This window comes from Netta rufina (assembly GCF_964035555.1).
Source record: "Netta rufina genome assembly, chromosome: 2".
Lineage (NCBI taxonomy): Eukaryota > Metazoa > Chordata > Aves > Anseriformes > Anatidae > Netta > Netta rufina.
This window is the reverse complement of record NC_140124.1, coordinates 33,652,952-33,674,488: the sequence shown is the minus strand read 5'-3', so window position 1 is coordinate 33,674,488 and position 21,537 is coordinate 33,652,952. Positions and strand designations below refer to the sequence as shown.

At 39.0% G+C, this 21,537-nt stretch overlaps 1 protein-coding gene across 2 annotated transcripts in view; it reads left to right on the top strand.

Moving 5' to 3' along the window:
* The window catches only part of RAPGEF5 (Rap guanine nucleotide exchange factor 5), a 161,010-nt gene that overhangs the window by 32,187 nt on the left and 107,286 nt on the right, over positions 1–21,537 (top strand). For both annotated transcript variants that reach the window (XM_084282860.1, XM_084282859.1), the window contains exons 4-7: positions 973–1,094; positions 2,620–2,779; positions 8,266–8,332; positions 17,601–17,649. In XM_084282860.1, coding sequence (XP_084138986.1) covers positions 973–1,094; positions 2,620–2,779; positions 8,266–8,332; positions 17,601–17,649 — 398 coding nt within the window. The remainder of the gene's footprint in view (positions 1–972; positions 1,095–2,619; positions 2,780–8,265; positions 8,333–17,600; positions 17,650–21,537) is intronic.

The window sequence follows — 21,537 nt, the reverse complement described above, 5'->3', positions numbered from 1 at the left end:
TTTAATCAACTGCATGGGTTTTATTTGCATTTGTCTGTCATCTTATTTGAAAAGAGACTAAATTCTAAGTAAGATCTTGTGTGTGTTATTAAGAAACTAAAATGTTCTCTTAAAATATGAGGTTTTAATTTTTTTTCTTATGTTACCTTGTCAGTTTTCAGAAAGCAGTGATGGCCTGCCTGTCTGTATGTCCATTAATTTAATTCCTTACAGTTTCATATACAATGGCATTTGTTTTGCTGAAAAGAGTGGTAAATTCAGTCCTAGTCTGGAGCTACAGAAGAGGTTAACTGGATTCCTAGGATTTAGTTACAGTGATTTTCTTTTTGCATATAATTTATGGAATATTTCTGTAACGAAGTGATTTTGTGTTTGTGTTACACTGCAGTATAAATGCTTCCTCCTATTTTCAGTTATGCCAAAATATGTAGGTCTCTATTGTAACACCATTTATTTATATCCATATTTGAGGAAAAAGTTACTTTTCCTTAAGAATTAAAAAGAAAAGTTTACCAATCATATGCAAGATGAAGTATATCCTAGAGCAACTCTCAAGGTCTTGCATGTATGGTGTTTAGTTGTGTTGCTTATGCCTATGCTCTGAAAGGAAATAAAATCTTGAGGCTAAAAGCTGGATTTTATTTAGCTCTTTTGTGTCTTTGGAAGACTATATGCAGCACAAAATGATAAAAATATTTTACATTGTGAAGTGTGCTACATGAATTAGATATGTAAGGGAACTTACTCATCTAACATGAGTTTCCTTGTTGTAAGTGCCCCTGAGACTTGCCAGAATAATTCCTTTCCTTGAAATGAATAGGGTTACCTAAAACAGTAATTGAGAAAAAGGGGTTTGTTCTGCTGAACAAAAGGACTACCTCTTTTTAAAAAATAACACACTGCTTTATAAAATTACATTTTAACTAACTTTAATTGCATCTTATGCTACAGAAATGCTTTGTCTATTTTCAGGAGGAGCTGTGTTGGATCAGAACTGGTAGACTGGCTCTTGGAGCACTGCCCATTTGTTAAGTGCAGATCTATGGCAGTTGGAGTGTGGCAGCTGCTTCTGGATATGGGCATTATATTATCAGGTCAGTGTTGATAGTGTAAGGAACGTTATCAGTTTCTTCTGCATGTGGTAATATTCTTTTTTATTTTTTATGGGAGAGGAAGAAGGTGTGTGTGGGGGAAAGCAAGTTGATCCATTTTTAGTTACACTTGTTTATTTTACTACCTCTTCAGTAGGCTTACCTCTGTGACCTTTCATTTCATAAATGTCAAAGATGAATTTCTCTTTTTAGGCAAGTTCCTTCCTTTTGCTTTTGCAAATGCAATTGCATACTGCCAAGTTGCAGCTAGTGTGCATGTCTCTTTGAGCCTTTTTTTCCTCTCTCCTCAACCTCTTACATTTTTTTCAGAAGACAGCAGCTATTTAATCACTGTAGATCACAGATTTGCCAGATGACTTTTCTAGCAATTAGTGATTTCCCCTTCCTCTCTCTGTTTTCCATAGTTTTAGAATACAATGGATTGTGAGAGCGTTCTGCTCCTTGAAGCGGTTGTCATGCCAGGTTCTTCCCAGCTGCCTCCCCTTCCACCCCAGGTTTAAGGGTATGGTCCAAATGATGTCATTGGTTATAACCACAAGGATAACCAACATCTGGAAACCTGAGGGACTACAGTACCACTGTAGGTGTAACTACTTGCATAGCTTAACTCAGTGCATTCCCAGCCCTGGGGTGTGTTACGCAATTTCCTTTCCTCCTTGTGAGAGGGAGAGGTGTTGTGGGAGACTTCTCAGTGTCAGCTTGCACACAGAGTATACTTCAAGATTTTCTGCTGCTACAGCTACACTGATGGTGTATCTGATAATGTGGCATCAACAAGGATTCAGTGACTCCCCCAGTAGGAACTTGTGTTTTTGGCTTTGGAACCTGTTGTTTGAATCCAGTTAAATCCCAGTTATGCCAGGGAAGATGACGGCTATTAATATAACTACGTTACCTTACCTGGATTTATTCTACAGAACCAGTATCCTTGAATTTGTGCAGAGGCCGGGATAAAGATGTGCTAAGCATCAGCTGAGTGGCTTTAAAAGTGGTGAATCTCTGAGTGTGCTATGAAGACAATGTTAGACATGAAACTGTTCTGATCCTTTTTCAACCTAGAAAAATTATTATTTTTTTTTTTTAGCCTAGTGTACCCTTTTCATCTTTTCATCTGCATTATTGAACTTTGTTCACTAGTGCCTGGCCATTAGTGAGAACAGATTAGAAGCTAATGGAAATCAAAGCTTAGAAGTTTGAAAAGGGAAAGGTTTTTTCTCTTCCAGCCAAACCCCCCAATTCCAAACTGATTTCAAAATTGATCACTCAGCAGTCTTAATGCTTTAGTGTCAGGAACCTGGAGATCTTCACATAGAGTTTTTGGTATTGTTCTGTTTAGATGCGTTGAATTAATACTGGAAGGCAGGATTGCTATTATACTGTTTGTGATTCTTTTTTCCTGTGTAGTGGTGCATATCAGAATTAAAGTTGGATGCAATACAGAAGGTGTTTGGGACACAGCCTTCAAATGCAAAAGGTTTAAAGGATATCTTTTTCTTTCTTTAAACAGTGGACAGACAACTGTATTTTCAAGATGCTCATGCTTTCTACCAGTTCTCAGCAGATGAATGTACCTACCTTTTCTGTGAATTTGAGAAAGACGAATGCTGGAAGAATGGTGTAAAGCTCCTACTTCAACTACTGCCATTGGCTCCTCCCAGGATTGACATGTAAGTAGGCATATGCAGCTGTTTTAAACTTTTGCTAACTGTTTTGTAAGCAACTGCCTTATAATGACACTGTTTATGCCCCAGCCACCATACAAGTGAGTCAGCTTTCTTTTCAGGGTTGCCAAACTTTGAAGAGGTGGGCTTTTCTGTGATCTGCACTGTGATTAGTATCTGAGAAAGTCTGGGTGCTAGATAAATGAGGGCACTCAACTTGGGGTTTTTGAGATACTGTGGTCCTTATGTACTAGTTTGCTGACTGTAGCTTGCTCTTTTACCTGGGCAAATTGCTTTATTTTTTGGGGGGTCTTCTCTTGCATTTGGAGGTTTGGCACTAATTTGGCAGCAGACATATTGTGTAGCTGATTGACTATAGTAGACCAGATGCCCTCGTCCTGGGTGAGGATCAGCTATCAGATAGAGAGGATGATTAAAAATGTGGTAGCTTCAGTTATCTGATTTTTAGTTTGCTGTTGTGTGTTTGTCAGTGCCCTGTAGCCTCTTGTTGCCATTCCTCATGCAGAATATGCCATTTAAGAATTTTCCTTCCTATATATCTGCTCTTAGACTTGACTCTTGGTTGTTAACATACCCTCTGTGCCGATACAGCTGCACTCTAAACATTGTCTATTTAGAGCAGCTGGAAAGAAACCATACTTGTTTGTTCCACAGTGAGAGGCCAAAATGCAGAGGGGAAAAAAAGACATCAGTGAGGTCTGGAGGCTTGTGACCTCTCATGCCTTGGCAAAGCTGCAGGAGCTGGCCAGCGTAGACATGTTGGGTTAAATTCTTTCATTGTCGCTAGCATAATGAAGCCTTAAACATGATACTTATGTTGTGGAGAATTATTACTCTGGCAACAGGAGGTTTATTTTTTCTTTGATGCCAAAGACAAAATTTTTTCTGCCAGTATTTTTCTTCTCTACACAGATTTAAAAAAACACGTTCTCTCAAATATGTCTAACAGAAATCTTTAAAAGGAGTATAAAGGCAAAGTCACTGAAGTATCTCACTTCCAGTTACTTAAATTCAGATGTTCAATCTGAGCCTTAAGTGTGGTGAGCTGACTGAAAAAAATCTCAGTAACTTTACCTGGCTCAGGTCAGAAACTTGATCCCTACCCCTCTTGCTGACTGCCCTTACCAACACGAAATGAGCAGTTCTGGAGTGGGGGTTCCCCTGAAAATACATTTATTTGGTCAGCTTGAGTGAGTAAAGTGAGTAAAGACAAGTGACAAGGCTCTCAAATTGTCAAAAACAGAGGGTTGAATGTGATCTTCTAAGCAGATGACTCATGGGACAAAATCTTTGAATATTTTTGGAAATAGAAATTCTTGTCTTACAGCCTAATATGGCATTAAACAGTTTGGTCTTTCCTTAAATATTGGTGCAATTTCATCCTGACTTCTGTGAGAATTTATGTTTTTCCTCATTTTCACTGCAAATCAGGTAACTTTTCATGATTCATGACTACTTGTACAAAGGTTTTGCATCAAAAAGACAAACCAGATAGCTTGTATTGATTTGTTACATGAAGGATGCTGGCTGAGTAAGAGAATAGATTGAAGTCCTTTCAGGTTTTGAGTTAAAAATGTGTCATGCATGCTGACCTTGGCCAGAGAGTTCCCCTATTTTACAGTCTGCTTTTGCTATTTTATTGTTCCAGTGAAACTGTCATTTCAAGTGGAGGCTGCTCCCTGCTACATGAAATGAACAATTATTCAGTAATGTACCTTTCCAGCTCCTTCCGCTCACATTATTCAAATTTTAGTCAAAGTTGGATTCCTTTTGGGAACACTGTCACTGAAGAATTATTTTTTTTGGAGGTTTTACCTGTCAGATTGTGAGGGTGCCTTTTTTGAAATACATATTGAAGGAGATGAATGTTAAGTAATGTTATAGTCTCCAGGGAAGGTGATATTAAAGGGAAAGGAGGCTTTTCCAGTTTCAGAATTCTATGCCTGATGCAAATAATGAACTGCTAAAACACTATCTGAAAGAAAATAGATGTGAAGAAGTGTGTGTTAGTTATCTCACCAAGTTAAAATAGACCCATATATTCTTTCTTAATGAAGAAAGAAGTGATTCCTTGCAATGAGTGTTCATCTTCTCAGATAAATTCATAAGTTGTTTTTCGTACCATTAGATGATTTGTCTTTCTTTTAATTTGGTATTTTTGTATTCAGTTTTCTGTTGCGTTTTCTGTATAGTCTGTATTGTTAGCATTAATTCCAAATGTACACAGGGACAGAGAAATTCTTAATGTTATTAATTATTTTCCTGCTTCATCAGAAGTGACTGCCTGCTTGTGTACCAGGAGGCAATGCTGGACATCTTGCAGCATGCCCAGGTACTAGATGAGCTGTCTTCTCTGCAGCTGGCAGACAGCAGTCCTGCACGTGCCTGAGCTTCTGGGTGCATTGGTGGGTCCCAGGAGCACCTGCTCACCCAGCAGCAGCCTGTGGACTTGATTAGACAGCAGCAGCTCTGGAGGCTTCTTTCAGCACTTCTGGAAACAGGCAGGGCTCTGGTCCTGCCTTCCCGTCCAGATTTTTTTTTTTGAATGGTTTTGTTTGTTTCTGGGCAGTATTAAGTGTTTCCAAGTAATACTGGAGCATGTTCAGCAATTAAAGTAGTACTTTGCATGCTGAGGTGTGCTTGCAGTTCCCGAGGAAATGCTCCCTGTTGCCCTTTGACAGTGTCAAATTGCCTGTATTAAACATGGCATTGGGCAGGAATCTCCCATGGAAAAAAAGACAGGTCTGGAGGATATTTCAGCAGCTCGTGCTAAACTGAGGGCTGATGTTGTTATGTGTATTTCACAACTCTGAGCCACTGTAGATGTTGCCAGATGAGGTGGGACTGATGCTGAGGCCTCTTGGGGTCATTAAACACCCGATGGTAATCACAGCCAAATTCTACTTGAATGGAAAAGAAATGAATATTGGCTTAACATGGGAACAAAAGATCTGTATTCAGAGCCCTGCCATGGACTTCCTTGCAGCCTTGCGCAGTCACTTAGGCTCTTATCCAATGCCTCTTGAATTCTTTCCCACTGACTGCAATGGCATTGTATCAGACATTTGATCTTTATGTGCTTCTATTTCCTTCTTATCAAAGGGGGTGTTTATACCAACACCTAGTTCCCAGTGCCACATTTCTAGAATGCATTGGGTGTTCTGGGTACTGGAATATATCCAACATTTTTTGTAATTATTTGAAGGAATATTAATAGGGGATTTTTTTCTCCTTTCTATCATATTGTTTATTTTCTTTCCAGAAGTTTTATACTATATTTTGTATCTTCTGACTGAAAATAATGCATTTATTTAGATAAGTAACCTCTTTTTCTAAGTAAATTGCTTTTAATCCACTTGTTCAGGATGGGATATTTATTTAGACAGTGCCTTTTGAAGTTCCTGGAAACCTTTTGCTGAAAGTGAATTGCCTTCAGGTATCCTTGGGTCTCTTATTTTCATTGTAGGTAGATTGTAAAGCCAGTGTGCAGTACGTGTTGTGTATTGGAGGTGCTGTCTGGGCACGGGACTGTGGGCACAGCTGTATTGCTTCCTCTGTCAGCAGGTCAGGAAGCAATGTATTCGATTTTAGGTGGTGCATAGGTAGGCAATAATTGTGCCTATCTGTCATGCCTTCCTGAAGATCTAAGGCAAGTATCTCTGCATTTTGTTCTGCTCAAGTGTGCCTATACTGAGCTGTACAGGTATTAGGCTTGTTTGTCTGGGCTTTGTACCCCTTGTTCAGTACCAGCCCTACTAAGCCTTGGTTGGTCCATTTAAATAAAAGTGCTAACTGTCCTGATTCTGTTTCTCAGTATCCATTCAGTCTTATTTTTTCCATTAGCTTGGTTATCAAAATACACTTCCTCTATGATTCTGGAAAGCTGACGATAATTTTTAGTACATTAGTGTTTCCATAAGTGTTTGATGCACATATGCAGATGAATACTGGGAGTACTTTAAAATAGAAGATGAAGTGATTAAAAACCCAAGATGAAAATAGCTGTGCTGTATGCTCTTCTGGGTTTACGGCTTGCATCTGTGTCTGTACCAAGCTGCTGGCTTTTGCCTCCAAATTAGAAGAACCTGGACTTGTCCAGGTCCTGAGAGATTGGAAGAGATCAGATGTGTAGGTAAATGCAGGCATCTAAAGAGGTCAGCTATTTTCATCTCATTCCAAATTATAAAGAGACCAAATCAGACTGTAAACGAAACTGTTTGTTTATTTTTTTTGGGTGGTTTATAACACTTAAAATGTTAAATCACATTTTTCTTTGAATAGGATAGGCAGTTGTGAAAGTGTGATTTCTAATCCAAATTACCATTGTGTTTTGAATATGCTTGCCCCTAAACAAATACATACGTCATTCTTTGCTTTCTGACCTTAATTTTTTAATTTGGTAAAGAAGTTTTTGGACATGGGATGTAAGAACCACAAATACACCAGCTGCATATTCCAGACATGTTGTGAGCTCTCTCCCTAAACACATCATGTGAGCAATTAAATAATTTAGCCAAATATAGAAGCTTCTGTTAATACCTGGGATTTATGCTTATTACAGCAGCTGGAGTTTTGCATATCTGCTCAGTTTGCTGGCACACCACACTTCTTGAAAACCATAGAAAGTAAAAATCTCCATTTTTTTTCTTTTTCCCATAGTAATAACTCCATCATATTGGTATCTTTCTTCTGATTGTTCTGTTTTGTTCTGAAAGGCTCACAGATGTTTTACTGGTGGGAATTGGGCTATTTTAAAGAAAAACAGTTCTATCCCACAGCAACTTTAGTGTGGCTTACTCCATGTGGGCCATAGTTCTGTGACAGCTTCTAGAAGGGTTCTTCCTGCACCACCCTATTCTTTTTAATGACACAAAGTCCCTCTGTCTTGTGAATTAACGTAAATGAAACCTAATAGTGTTCTCAGGTATTGCTTTAGTTTGCTAATTTATAGCTTTTTACATATATTCTTTTCATGCGTGTTTTTTTTTTAATATCAAACTTCATATGTCCTGTATTGATTTTGATGTTGCCTGCTTTTATCTATGTGAGCATGCATTCTATTGAAGGTGTTGTTCCACAGTTGAGCAAAGCTTGTTAGCAAGCAGATGGAAAACTCTTTGCTCTGTTGATGGTGTACATTTTTAGCAGAGAAAAATATGCATTCAAATAAGCAAAGATGAGTCAAAAGGGTCCTGTGTTCTTCAGTTCTTCGTCATGTTTTTATAGCTGAAGAATTCTCTCACTGTTTTAACAATTTAATCAAAAGAGTTCTTGACAGCAAGGGACAAAGAGTATACCCTGTCATTACTGACACAATTAATTATTGTCATGTTGCAGTTATCTTTTTGATGCAGAATCTCAAAAGCCCTTCCACACTAGTGCCTGTAGCCACACAGTTCTGTGCTTTTCAGGAATCAAAAGATGTTGAAACAGAATGAAAGAAATAATATTATCTTATTTTTATTTTTAAGGCCTGATCAAAAAATAGAAGATACGACAGAAACCAATGCTGAAATTCTTGCTCGTCTCACTTCTGCGGTAAGGTCACTGCATCAAAGTTTGTACTGATCATGTTTGAAACATCATCATGATTTGGATCCTTTCAGGTCTTAGTGAGCAGATGTTTATAATGCAAACCACTTTTTTTTTTTTTTTTTTTTTTTTTTTTGTCATTGAAATGAGGACGCTTTACTAGATTCTTAGTGTGTAACTCTACAGATATTAAAATCAGTCCAATGAAGGATCACTGTCTGCTTTCTTACAACCCAGGCCTTTCACAGCCTGGGAAATGCCAGTTTAGAGGATCACGATGATTTTTTCTGCCAGCTAGCTTGCACTCAGATCCTTTTGGTCAAGTGAACATCAGTGTGAACGCAACAATGAGACGGAGGTCAAGGGGAGTCATAAGTTCTGAGGAATCTCAGCTGGGTTATCTTGGGATTTGGCTTCCCAACTGCGTTTAGCCTCAGTAAATTCCATCATAATAAATGACAGTTTTTCCTTTCTGTGCTGGAATTTGATGCATCTTTCTTAGCATGTAAAATCACTGTTCTAAGAAGACTGGGCTTTAGAAAGTTATACTAGATTCACTTGATCTCATGTAATATGATGACATAGATGATGAGAGAGAGTGTACCATCAGAAAGTCTGCAGATGATGCAAATCTGGGAGGAATGGTTGATACAGCAAAGGGGTGTGCTGCCATTCAGAGGGGTCTTGGCAGGCTGTAGAGATGGGCCAACAGGAGTCTCTTTTCACCAAAGGGCAATGCAAAGTCCTGCATCAGGGGAGAAATAACCTTGTGGCCCTGTACAGGCTGAGGGCTGGCTGGTTGAAAAGCAGCTTTTCAGGAAAGGGTTTGTGGTGGACAGTAAGTTGAATATGAGCTAGCAACATGCCATCATAGCCAAGAAAGTCAACTGCCTCCTGGGCTGCATTAGTGCAAGTGATAGCCTCAGCTTAAGGAAGGTGATCCTTCCCCTCCTGTCAGTAATGGTGATGCACAACTGGAGTGCTGGGTCCAGTTTTGGATTCCTAGTGCAAGAAACACATGGACATACTAGTGTGAATGCTGCAAATGACCATGAAGATGATAAAATGATAAATGGATTAGAGTATCTGACAGAAGAGGAAAAGCTGAGAAAACTGGGAGAAACTGAGAGACTGGAGAAGGTTCAGGGAGGATCTTAGCAGTGGGTATAAATGCCTGATGAAACAGAGTAAAGACAGAGCCACCCCTTCACAGTGGTGTCCTACAACAGAACAAGAAGCAATGGGTACAAACTGATGTTCAAGTAATTCCACTTAGACATAAGAAGAAAATTCCTTACTCTCTCAGATGATTTTGTGATAATAAGGTTCAACACCTCTAAATCATAATATAAACAAAACATAGAATTAGTGCTAGTTCTGTTTTCTGTACATGAGAAGGTACTGATATGACAGTGAGCCAGGTAGGGTGAAAAAGTTTTCATGAAGAAAAGCATGAGGAAAAGAGTAAGTAAAAAAAGAAAAAGTAAAATTAATAAAGTAATATGATGAAACTCTGAAAAAGGGAAAGAAAAGAGAATTTGTATTAAGTTGTGTAAAGACAAATGGTTCTGAATGCTCAATAAACTAAACAAAATAATTTAAACTGTAAGATTAGAAAATTCTATGGTTTGTAAACTGCTCTTTATTTTTTTTACATTTTCTTTATATTCAAATTCCTTGCTTTTTTCTACTTTTTTTTTTTCTCCTGACACTGAACAAGAGAGAAGAAAGAACTCAGACTTGCTTTCCTCCATTTTTAGTTTTATTGGGAGATAAAATAGAAAAATACTTATTGCAAAGTCATATCTTTAAACAAACAAACACAACCTCACTCAAAACCCACCAACAACAAACATTGTCAGTATACCTCAAAAGCATCCACTCTCAAAAGTAGAAGAACAAAATATTTTTATCAGTTTAAGAAAGAGAAGTAATCAACAAAACACATTGACATGCCAAGTTTAAGCACTGGATCTAACTTACTGGATGCACTTGAGGAAAATGCATATCCCTAAACACGTGAGTAATCGACAGTGAGTTCAGAGTACTTTACATCTATCTTGCACGGTCAAAACTTTGAACTACATCCTTGGTGATTTCCAGCAACAGGGCACATGTTCAATTTTGTTTTATTTTTAATGAGCTGTTTTATGACTGTAGCTAACTAACTGAAGAAAAGTTAGGCAGTTGCATTTCTAGGTGGCCTGAGGCCCATTCATTGCCACAGTGGTGTCAAAAAGACTGATCTTTTTTTTTTTTCCCTTCATTTTCTGTCTTTTCAGAAAACCCTACAAGCTCTCATAATGATTTTCTAGTCCAACCATAGGAAGAAAAAAAAACACAACCCAGCCACACAAAAAAATTGAGACCAGAGCAGAATCCTTCAAATATTAACATTTGTATATGAAGTTCCCCCTCTAAGAGAAAATGGCATATAATATTGTTCTCCCACTTTTCCTCCATCCAATTGGCTGGGATCTGAAATACTAAGACTTTATGGAGAGCCTTCATGTTTCTCAAGGCATTTTGAATCATCAACTTTCACTGTTCCGCAGAGTGCTGTCCTCAACAAGGTATAGGTTCTCAATATTTTTAGCTATCAGCCTTAGAATTTGTGATGGGGAGAAAAAAAGAGTCCTGTGAGGAGGAGCGGGAAACCAAACATGAAGTTCTTAGCCGTGACTGAAAATTTGTTCACACTGTCTTGCTTTTTGGCTCAATGAATATCCTTGTATTTTCTACAGAATCAAATCACTCTTACTCGAAGAATCCATACTTCAGAATCCTGCTCACAATACTCTTCAGACTAGCATTTCAGAAGTGAAAAACCTTATCTACAGACCAGCATTAAAGCAGTTGGAGATCAGATTTGACTTTTTAATGTATTTCTAGGTATGGAGGTTCAAATCCCAACAGGGAACAGGGCATACCAGCCTCTTCTACTGTCTCTTCTACTTTCTCTTTGCTTTTGTTGTAATGGACTGAAACATTCTGTATCAGGTCAGGAGGATGCTTCTCTGCCAGGTTTTCTCTTTTGGAAATTGAATTCCCAGACTTGCAAAACTAAACTGATTGTGAGGATACACCCTGAGCAACATTGGAAGTATCTGTGTGCCTAAAATAGAAATCACTGTTTTAGCATCTGAAATGGCAGGGAAAGCTTGTAAGCATGCATGCCTGTAAGGTCTAATTTTTATTTCTGTATCCCTGTAGAAGCTTTTTTTTTGTTGCAAAATGTGGAACTCACTTCACCTAAATATAAGTGACCATATGGCAGACATCTACATCTGATCTAGTTTTCCAAGGCACTCCATACAGTCAGTAGAAATAGGTGTTTTTAGGATGCTGAATGTGTAATTAATTTTGGAAGTCTGCTTCTGTGAATAATAAACATATCTTAGGCTGCAATGGTAATGCATTTATTCTGTATAAAGGGAGTATAGCGTGACTAGCACAGACAACAGGCACTTGCACGAGTTTGGCAAATTCCTTTTTCCACCTCTTTTTCTTTACCGTGGTCTGTCTTTCCACGTTGGCCTTTCTCTTATTACTTACCCCCTAGTGTTCTTTGTTACCAGGTGTTGTTTCTTTTATATAACTCCATTTTTTTGTGTTCACTGCACAATTTGATATTTTTTTGATGATTCAGCCAGTCTCAAATGATTAGTTAGGGAAATGCACTTTTGGTTTCAAACAATGGCTATTGAGATCATAGAAGATAATAGCGATAGCTGTGGCAAATGATGCAAAGTCAGTAGGGCTGTAGGAAAAAACTGCAGAGGTTTCTTTCTCATCTTAATTTGTGCATAAAGCATGCAATTCAGCTCTTTGAAGAGCAGAGTGTGATACAAAAGACAAGAAATTAACTTGGTGGGCTCTCATTTTTTCTTTACTCTTTGTTCTGCAGTGGAAGAAGCAGAGTCAGTGAAGGTAACTGAATGGAGCCCATCAAATTTTATGCTCGTATCATATGCTTCATTACAATGAGGCACTGACAACATCAAACTTAACCTGCAAAAACAGTTGACATGCAAGCAGTCTAAAATGCCATTTGAAATAGGTTTGCATTGGATAATCTTTTGAGCAGTGAATTTTTAAGAAAAAGTACTGATTGTTCCTGGGTTTAAAGAGGCATTCCAGAGCTGTCATGCATTCCATGTCATGTCCCAAAAAACAGCTTCGTATTCAATGTGTTGTTGCACTGTTAAAACTAGAGCATTCTGGGATGGCTATGAATGCTTCCCTGCAATGCTGTTACATCACCTTGTGATAGGATAAGAAAGAATATCAGGATGTTAATGCATTGCACCTGGCAAATACAGTTTCCTGGTACTTTAGATAGTCACTCAGGTAATACATTTATTTAGAGTCCACCAAACTTTCATTTCTTAAGGTGCAAAGAGTGAATTAAACTCTTTTTCAAAACCCCACTGTTGAGAGCTTTCTCTTGCAGGATTTCATTTTGAGATTCTCTAAGGATTGCCACTTTGTATCTAGACCTGAAGTCCTATTTGGCACGTTGAGGTTTGGAATACTTTCACAAAAGACTGCTCTAGACAGAAAAAAGTAGAGGTGGTATGAACTCTCCACTAGATGCAAAACTATGCGCTCTGTGAGAAAATGACCAGATTCATGGATAAGAGAAGAACAGCGTAGAATCATCATAGAATGGCTCAGATTGAAAGGGATCTCAAAGACCATCTAGTTCCAACACCCCTGCCATAAGCCTGGACACAACCCACTAGATCAGGTTGCTCAGGGCCTCATCTAACCTGGCCTTGAACACCCTCAGGGATGGGGCATCCACAACCTCTCTGGGCAACCTGTTCCAGTGCCTCACCACCCTCTGAGTGAAGAATTTGCTCCTAACCTCTAATCTAAATCTCCCCTAAATTTTTTTAGTTTAAAACCATTCCCCCTTGCCCTGTCATTAGCTGATTGAGCAGAGTTGTAGTCTGAATGGCTGGACAACCGGACAGGTTTAAGTCTGCTTCTGTGGTGTGTCTCAGAGGTTCACAGCTGATGAACTGTACTCTACCTAGAGGCTGGCAACAAGAGGGTTGCTGATGGGCTGGTGTTTGACCTGTTAAGTGTCTTTGTCAATGACCTGGAAGAGGTGATGAAGTCTTGCTTGCTCATCAAGTTTGCAGAGGAGACCAAGTTGAGGACTGTATACTGGAAAGCAGGGCTGCCATCCAGGGAGAGCCGGACATGCTGGAGAAATGGACCAACAGTACCTCATGAATTTCATCAGGGACAAATGCTGAGTCCTGCACCTGGTGCAAGTTAACCTCTTGCACCAATTCAGGTCAGGGTCTGCCTGACTGGAGAGCAACTTTGCTGGAAAGGATATGGGAGTCCTGGTGGATACCAGTTGAACGTGAGCCAGCTGTGAGCCCTGGAACCAAAGACAGCCAACAGCATCCTGGGGTGTACTAACAGGAGTATAGCTAGTAAAGTGATGAAAGTGATTGTCCTCCTTTACATGGCACTCATTAGACCATGTCAAGATACTGCATGCAGTTCTGAGGCCTCAATACTAGAAAGACTGATAACCTGGAGCAAGTCCGTTGGAGGTTCACCAAGGTGGTTGGGGCTGGAACACTTGCGTAGTTAGGAGAGGCTGAGGGAGCTGGGCTTCTTCAGCCTGGAGAAGAAAAGGCATCAAGAGGACCTAACAACAGCCTGCCAGGGCCTTTGGGGAACATACCAAGGAGATAAAGCTGGGCTTTTGGCTTGATTGTAATGAGATTCAGACTGGATGCAAGGAAAGAAAACTTCTTGTTGTGAGGAACTACAACAGTGGAACAGACTTTCAAGGGAGATTGCTTCCTCAATTGTTGGAGGCTTTCAAGATTAGACTGAGAAAATCCTGAGCAACCTGTTCTGTTCTCATAGCTGACTCTGCTTCGAACCAGCAATTGGACTAGAGACCTCCTTAAGTCCCTCCCAACCTGAATTATCATATGATCTTTATGAAAACATCACCTTAGCTCCCCAGGTTTCACACTTGTGTGACTTATATATAAAATTATATATATATATGTATATATATATTTTTTAAGAAATATCCACCTGCCATTTAAAGGTAGGAAGATTCACCATATAAAATATAATTTGTATTTAATCAAGCAAACATAAGTGGGTACTTATGTGAATGCTTTTGTTCTTTCTTATTGCAAAAAGAAAACTTAGCAAGATGTGGTAATATGATTACAACAAACAAAATGTTCTCTTTTTGACTGGTGTAATATGTCTGTAAACATGTTGTGGTAAGCTAGCATTTAAGCTGAATCAGTCTTGACATCTGCATTGCTACTCAAAACAGGATGCTATTTAGACAGTGTTTGCTTTGTAGCAACAAGCTACATGTATAAACCAATCTTTTATATTTAATATCTTAATTTATTGTGGTAGGCACAGCTCTTGTGTGAATACATGTTTTACTTTGAGTCTAGATTATTATCTGCAATGTGATGTGCAACTATCGATTTTGTCAAACAGGCAGTAACTGAAATCCTGTTAGGAAGAAGTATGATAATGTGTGGCATATGTGCAGTGAGGAATGACTGTTGTGCACCGATTTCCATTGGTGTAATGATGCATAGGAATTGCATGTCCAGCAGAGATGCCAAATATGCTTACGCTAAAACAGACAAAAGCACATAGAGTATGAAATCTAGGGGCATCAGGCAAAACTAGAAGGATGCTCATCAGCACCAATTCTTTGTGACTTGGGTGAATCCTATGAGAGGGAGCTCAGACAGACAGGATGAAACCCTTTGGTGAAGGAACATTTGCTTAATATTAAGACTAGAGGGGCATTTTTTCCAACTGTTTCATCTTAGTGTTTTTGCTCAGATCAAATTCAGTGCTAGCTGCCCACTTGGCTTACAGCAAAAAATTAGATATTTTGCATATCGTGGAAAAAATACAGAAAAATTGTATTATTGTATGTGATATTAGCACCGTCTTTCAAACACTTAGAATGTACTATGTTATAAGCAAAAGTAATACTGTAAATATAATTGCTGGATGGCACAATGTTGTTTTTTCTTCTGTTTTTGAGAAGAGGGCATTTTTCCAATTCTATTTGATTGGGTTAATTGAAATGTTTACAACTGTTGCAGATTGTAGTGTCTCCCAAGGCTAATCTTGAGATAACATATTTTTAAAACACTAAAAGATAAAGATGAGACATCAGTGCACTGTTTTGTACTGTCAGTAACCTGGGAGAATAGACCAGGATTGGGGCTTTGACGTCGATACCTCCTGCTGAGTTTAATGAAGGGAGAGATGTCTGAGCATTTTGCCAAGAGAAATTTCGGTGTTGTTATTCAGAAACAACTTGGGCTTTTATTGAAAATCCCACTCTAACTCTGGATAGCATGCATGTATCATTACTAGTGTATATTAATTGCTGCAAGTAAGCACACAAGTTGTCTTGCCAAAAAAAAACAAATGTTCTTTCCCATTATACTTGCAGTTTATGCTTACATTAAACATGATTAACGGTTCTCCAGACATGGGAATGAGTGTACAGGAAGGAAGGAAGGGAAGGTAATACTGCCAGCTTGCACAATTGTGCTGGAAACAGGACGACATTTAAGAAATCTGTGGCACTGTCTTCATATTTTCCTGCTTGGAGTGCCAGAAAACTCCATCCCTCTCCAAGGGGTAGTATCAAGGAGTAGAAAATATCCTTGTACCTTGCAAAGACAGCAAAAAAGCTCCCTTGTCCTTTGCCATAAGGGAAGGAAGTATGCAAGTAGAGGAAGGATGTGGCCTCTGGTATGAGTGCTTTCTGCTCCATGTAGAGCATGTTCCTGGGTGGCTGCTCTGTATCTGATCAGCAGATGCAGGGGTTACCATTATACTGAGAGGTCCTGGGCAATTTTGTCTTCTCCTAGTAACCACTGCACTTTGCCTTTTTGCTCAGAGCAATGTAAAATCAACTGTTCTGGTTTCATATCTTCAAACTTTTCTTCTGAGTGGTAAGAGCGGGATGTTGACAGTTGTTAGTGATTGTATTACTACAGGAACTTTTTGTGGGAGTAATGCCTTATACTGACCATACCCCATGTCTTGCAAATGATGTTTTAAATGTCATATGCTCTCAGAAACTGTATGCCAGAACTTCAGCTTCAGAACAGTGTTGAGCTGTGCATAGGTCTGCTAGGCAAGATGGCTGGTATGCAGTGCAAGAGCCTTCGTACAGAGAGATAAAAAAATCCATAGAAAAACAGTTGGAGTGTCCCAAAGTTATTTTGTTACACTAAGGACACTCTGCCTTGGGGAATGGGGGAGGGTGAAAGAAGCTGCCAGGTGTACAAAAGAGCCCAAGAGTATAGGACAGAGGAAGGGAAGAGTTGTGGTGTATGCAGGAGAGCATCTGGGGTGTTGTAGGTCAGATGGAGAGCACTTGAGGCAGCTGCAGGGGGGATAGACAATGGCAGTGAGAAGCATAAAGTATAAAAATAATGCATACTATTGAACTTTACTGATAGAATAAGGAACAGACCTACAGAGGGAAGTAGGTATAGGGCTGAGCTGGGTAATGAGACTGTTTGACAGTGTAGAGATTATAGAGAAAATAAAGGGAATGCAGAAGCAGGAGGCTGAGGAAGGGAGATGGCTAGCATGGCAGGGTTATTTCATCACAGTCTAGTAATATAACCTGTAGATGTGGAAACCATATAGCTCCTATTTCTGCCTGTTTGTTTGAAGCTAAATTTTGGTCCTAAAATACTCAGTCATGCTATTAGGAGAGGTTGTTCCCTCCTGAAGGCTCCAAAAATGAACTTTGGTTATATCCACAAACCTCAGCATGGAAAATGCACCTATGTTAGAGTCGCACAAAAGTCCAGAATTACAAGTGTGTTCAGTAGAGGTAGAGCAAACATTTAACAAGGCAAGGAAGAAGCTTTAAGTGTGTGTTTGTGAACGGGATATGCTGTAGACCAGGCTACTGGATTGCCCACCTCCCTAAGGAATGTGAAGTATTTACATAAAATTAAAGTTTTTTTTTTTTTTTTTTTTTTTTTTTTTTAAAAAAAGTCACAGAATTCCCATCTGAAGAAGAAATAGATTTGTTAGAAAAAGTGACTGTAGTTCCAAAACTATCTGCATAACTCTGTGTGCAGTTTACTGCTCCAAAGGCTTGATAGCCTGTATCTTTCCAATGTTTTTTTTTTTTTTTTTTTTTTTTTTTTTATGTGTTTGTTTTACTATGTATCAGTAACAATAACCATCATTTCCTTTCCTGGTATTTTAGGTACAGAGAGAGCTGGCTGCTGTCATTGCCTTGAAAGCAAGGAAGTCAGGTGAGTCAGATTGGACTTTAGAGAGGTTTTTATAACATTGTTCCTTTTTGTTATTGAAGTATTTGAATTTTCACTGCTGTCTCATTAACATTGGGAAGCAAAGATAGCAGACCTTGTTCCTCTCTCACTGGAGAATCTGTGTACACAGCACAGTGCAATTACTGTGAAGTTTTACTCCCCCTCACTTGTCACATCTAATGGCCTATCTGATAAAATCTGAATGTTATGGTTGAATTGAACTTGGGTCTCTTTCTGGCCAATGTCATCTTTATCTCTGGGTTTCCACTTTATAAAAGAACAACAACAACAACAAAATTCCTGTGTTTGCTTTTATGGCCCTGTATTTCATGCCATCTTTGCTGTATTTTACCTGCCATGTCAGGTGAGTTTCTTTATTCTAAAGCAAAAGACCAACTTTATGTGTTGAGAAAATGCTTTTCTTAAGACTCCTCTGGTACATACAGAGGGCTATGAAGGCAATTCTCTGTTATCAGGGCAGTAGAAGGGAAAAGCCAAGTGGATTACTGTAAAACCTCTCAGAATATAAACACTAGAGCACATGTTGGTGATACAGTGTAAAGAAATACTAAGACACATGGTCATCTCAGCTTTGTCAGGGTTTATCAGCACAACCACTTTCTTAGCTCTGCCTGAGAGTTTTAAAAAAACACAACACTACTACACCAGAGTAAAGAAATCTACTTGACTCAATACAGAGTTAACTCTACAGTGTCTACACCTGTAGGATAGTTAATCTGCAGAGAGGGCGAAACACCTGTGGCAAAGGGAGAGTTGAATGTGTTACTACAGTAAACCAGAGGTGGAATTGACTTAAATTTTATTGGCATGTTCCCAAAGCTATTAAGGTCTCTGGGACTATTTTTATGAAGCATCTCTTGTGACTTCAGTGATTTTGCTAGAAGTTGAGATCATGGATCTTGGACTTTGAGCTATTTTCTGACTTGTAACCAATATGGTGTCATATGATTTGTATGTCTGTCTACCTGCTGCTTGCAAGCACAGCACAAAAGTTATTATATGCTACACACAAAATATCTTAAACTAAAGACACCAGAAGATGTGGTTGGCATATCTGCAAATATTTCTGTATGCAAATATAAGTATTACAAAAATATTGCAGACACTGCGATGCCTGTTGGTCTTGAAATAGAAGTACCCATAGGTTACATCCATTGCCATCTGTAAATGTAAATCCGCAGAAGGTAATCATAAATTGAATCGTGGATTCAGACCTGAGCTGCTTCTGTGAGTGTCACAGCTTTGCTTCTGGGGCTGCTGTAGTAGTTCAAAAACATCAACACCCCTCACCTGCTTACCCTCACCTTTTGTCACCCCAGTCCCACCTCAATGTTAATGTCTGAACATGGAAATGCTTCTGCTCTGGTTTAGTGCAGAGCAGAACAGGTTATTATAAGGAGGATTGGAAGATTCCTTTTGTTTTGCCATAAAATATGTTAAGAGAGTGGTTCCACGTACCTTGTACTTAGCCATTTTACAGCTCCAAGAAATCTCTGTTTCTATTTCTCCTCTTCAGTTGTGTCGGCAAATATTATTACTGCTATTGTTAACAAACAAAACCTTATTCCCCAAACGAGTTGTCTTTAACCTGAATTAGCATCTCATTTCCTTTTGGCTCCATAAGCAGTTGTGTCAGTACAAAATGGGATGGGCAGCCGGATCAGGAATGAGCTGCAGGAGAGTAAGCAGAACACAGGGAGCAGGTAGAAATATTTTAGTTAAAAATCACAGCCTTAAATAAACAAAGCTCCCTGTAGAGCTGGAAAGTGCTGACCAGGCTTTCCTAACACATTAATGTAAACACCAGCAATATCGGTTTAGATCTGGACAAAAGATACCTCTTTAGTCAGTTTAACTAGCACACGCTTGTTTTTGAAATTTGCATTTCTTTATGCCTCATCTTGGATGACTGTAAAAAAAAAATATGGCTACTTGAACAGGCATAACTGTAAGGACTAATTTAAGTTAATGCGTTTACTACAGTAGGAGTGAAGTAAATTAGGGTGGTTGATTATGCTTATTTGTTTTATTGCTGATGGTTAAGTTCACAGCATAGCAGTTGTTGTGAGCAATGCTGTGCCTGGTGAACTAAAGCATATTTCACAGAAAGTACTTCTGGAGCTAAAAGCCACAGTATCTTTCTAAGATATTGTTCTTCTAACCTTGTCCAAGACTCCATATAATTCCAGGAAATAAACCAACACAGATCAGACAGAGTTGATTTTGGCATTAAAAGAGCGGCACATGGCTATTGGGCCAGCTGCCTTGGTTTGCTTCCAGGCTGGTGTGAATGATGTGGGTGCCAGGTTTGTATGTCCTGGGATTGATGAAGGCTGGCTATGGGCATCATCCTACCTGGCTGGGTGGAACCTGAGTGCTTTTTATTTTTATTTTTTTACATCAGTATCCAAAAGCTTTCCTAGAGGTCTGCAGCATGAAAACCAAAGCAGAAATTTCCACCGTACTGCTTTTTGATGGCTTGGTGTTTTTTAAATTACAGTGTTTCAAAAGGTTTTCCCTGGACAGCTTCTTAGCATTACCAGTAAGAGCAAAAAAAAAAAGAGTATTTTCCTTCTTAATAAAAAGACTGTGTAATTTGTTTCTAAATTACTTTAATTTCTGAATATACCTCTGCCTTTAGAGAGGCACTTTTGGGTGATTTAATTGCATTAGAAAAACTGGCTGATAAAAGTTTTAATATTACATGTCAAGGACTGTCGTAGTAATCGCTGGGCCACACTGCATGAAAAGTGCTATACAAGCACCTCAGCTTCCTCTGCAGGAGGTGAATAGGGTCCAACCACTAATATCTGCTGTGCTTGGAAACATTGCCTTTGGTTATCAGGGTGAAACAAGCAGTTTGTTTTTATTGAAATGAAGCTTGGGCTGCTACACAGTGGTAGAAGAGATTCAGTGTATGAGAAGCAGTGATTATAGCTGTTTGAGTTCTTGGGTCAGAATGGCTGCTTCAGCTCAGAGATTTAGATGCTGTCTGTATCTACTGACAAAATGCTTTGAAAACCAAGGCAGAGCGATGAGCCTGATGTGGGGCAGGGCAGAGTATCAAATTCATGCTAGCACAGGATCTGGCTTGATGGAGAATGTCAGCTAGCAGAAAATGAAGCCTGTAGGGCGTGGAGGAGAATGCTTTTCCTCCAGAGGTGTTCTTTAGTCTTTATTGTGGGGTGGGAGAAGAAGAGAAAAACATAAAACTGGCAAATGGCTGAAGGAAAAATGCAGAACCTGAGGAATGAAAAGATTGTAAGCTGTGGAAAAGACTTCCCTTTTTTATTTCTCTTATTTAAAATGAACACTGCACTTATACCACTCCAATAGCAAGGTGAAAGCAGATGGATAGGTACTTGAGAGCCCTCATGCAGAGGGAACTCAGCATCAGTAGTTCCTTTGTAAACAGAACTAAAAATTGGGGTAAAACTCATGTCTGTAATCGTGAAGTCTTGATGGACTTTAGTAACACTGTTAACCAGAAAACACATTTATATTTCAATAGAATAAAGCTCTCATGATAAAGCTGACCTAAGAGGAGGAAATGAGCTTATGCACTTCTCTGTGGCTTATTAAAAAATGCATTAAAATTGTTCTTGGTTAACTTCAGAAATAAATAGATTAAATGCTGTCAACCTCAGTTTGGTAACAGGTCTTGGGGAAGCAAATAACTGGAGAAGAAGACAACTTTGTTTTTAATTGCAGGTACTTGGCATTATAATTGTTTTGTTTACTTATACCTTTCTGGTTTCTGATCGCTTCTGCGAGTGTGCTGGAACACATATAGCCTCCATTCTGAAGGTTTACAAGGGTTGGCATTTATCTCAATTGCTTGTCATGGCT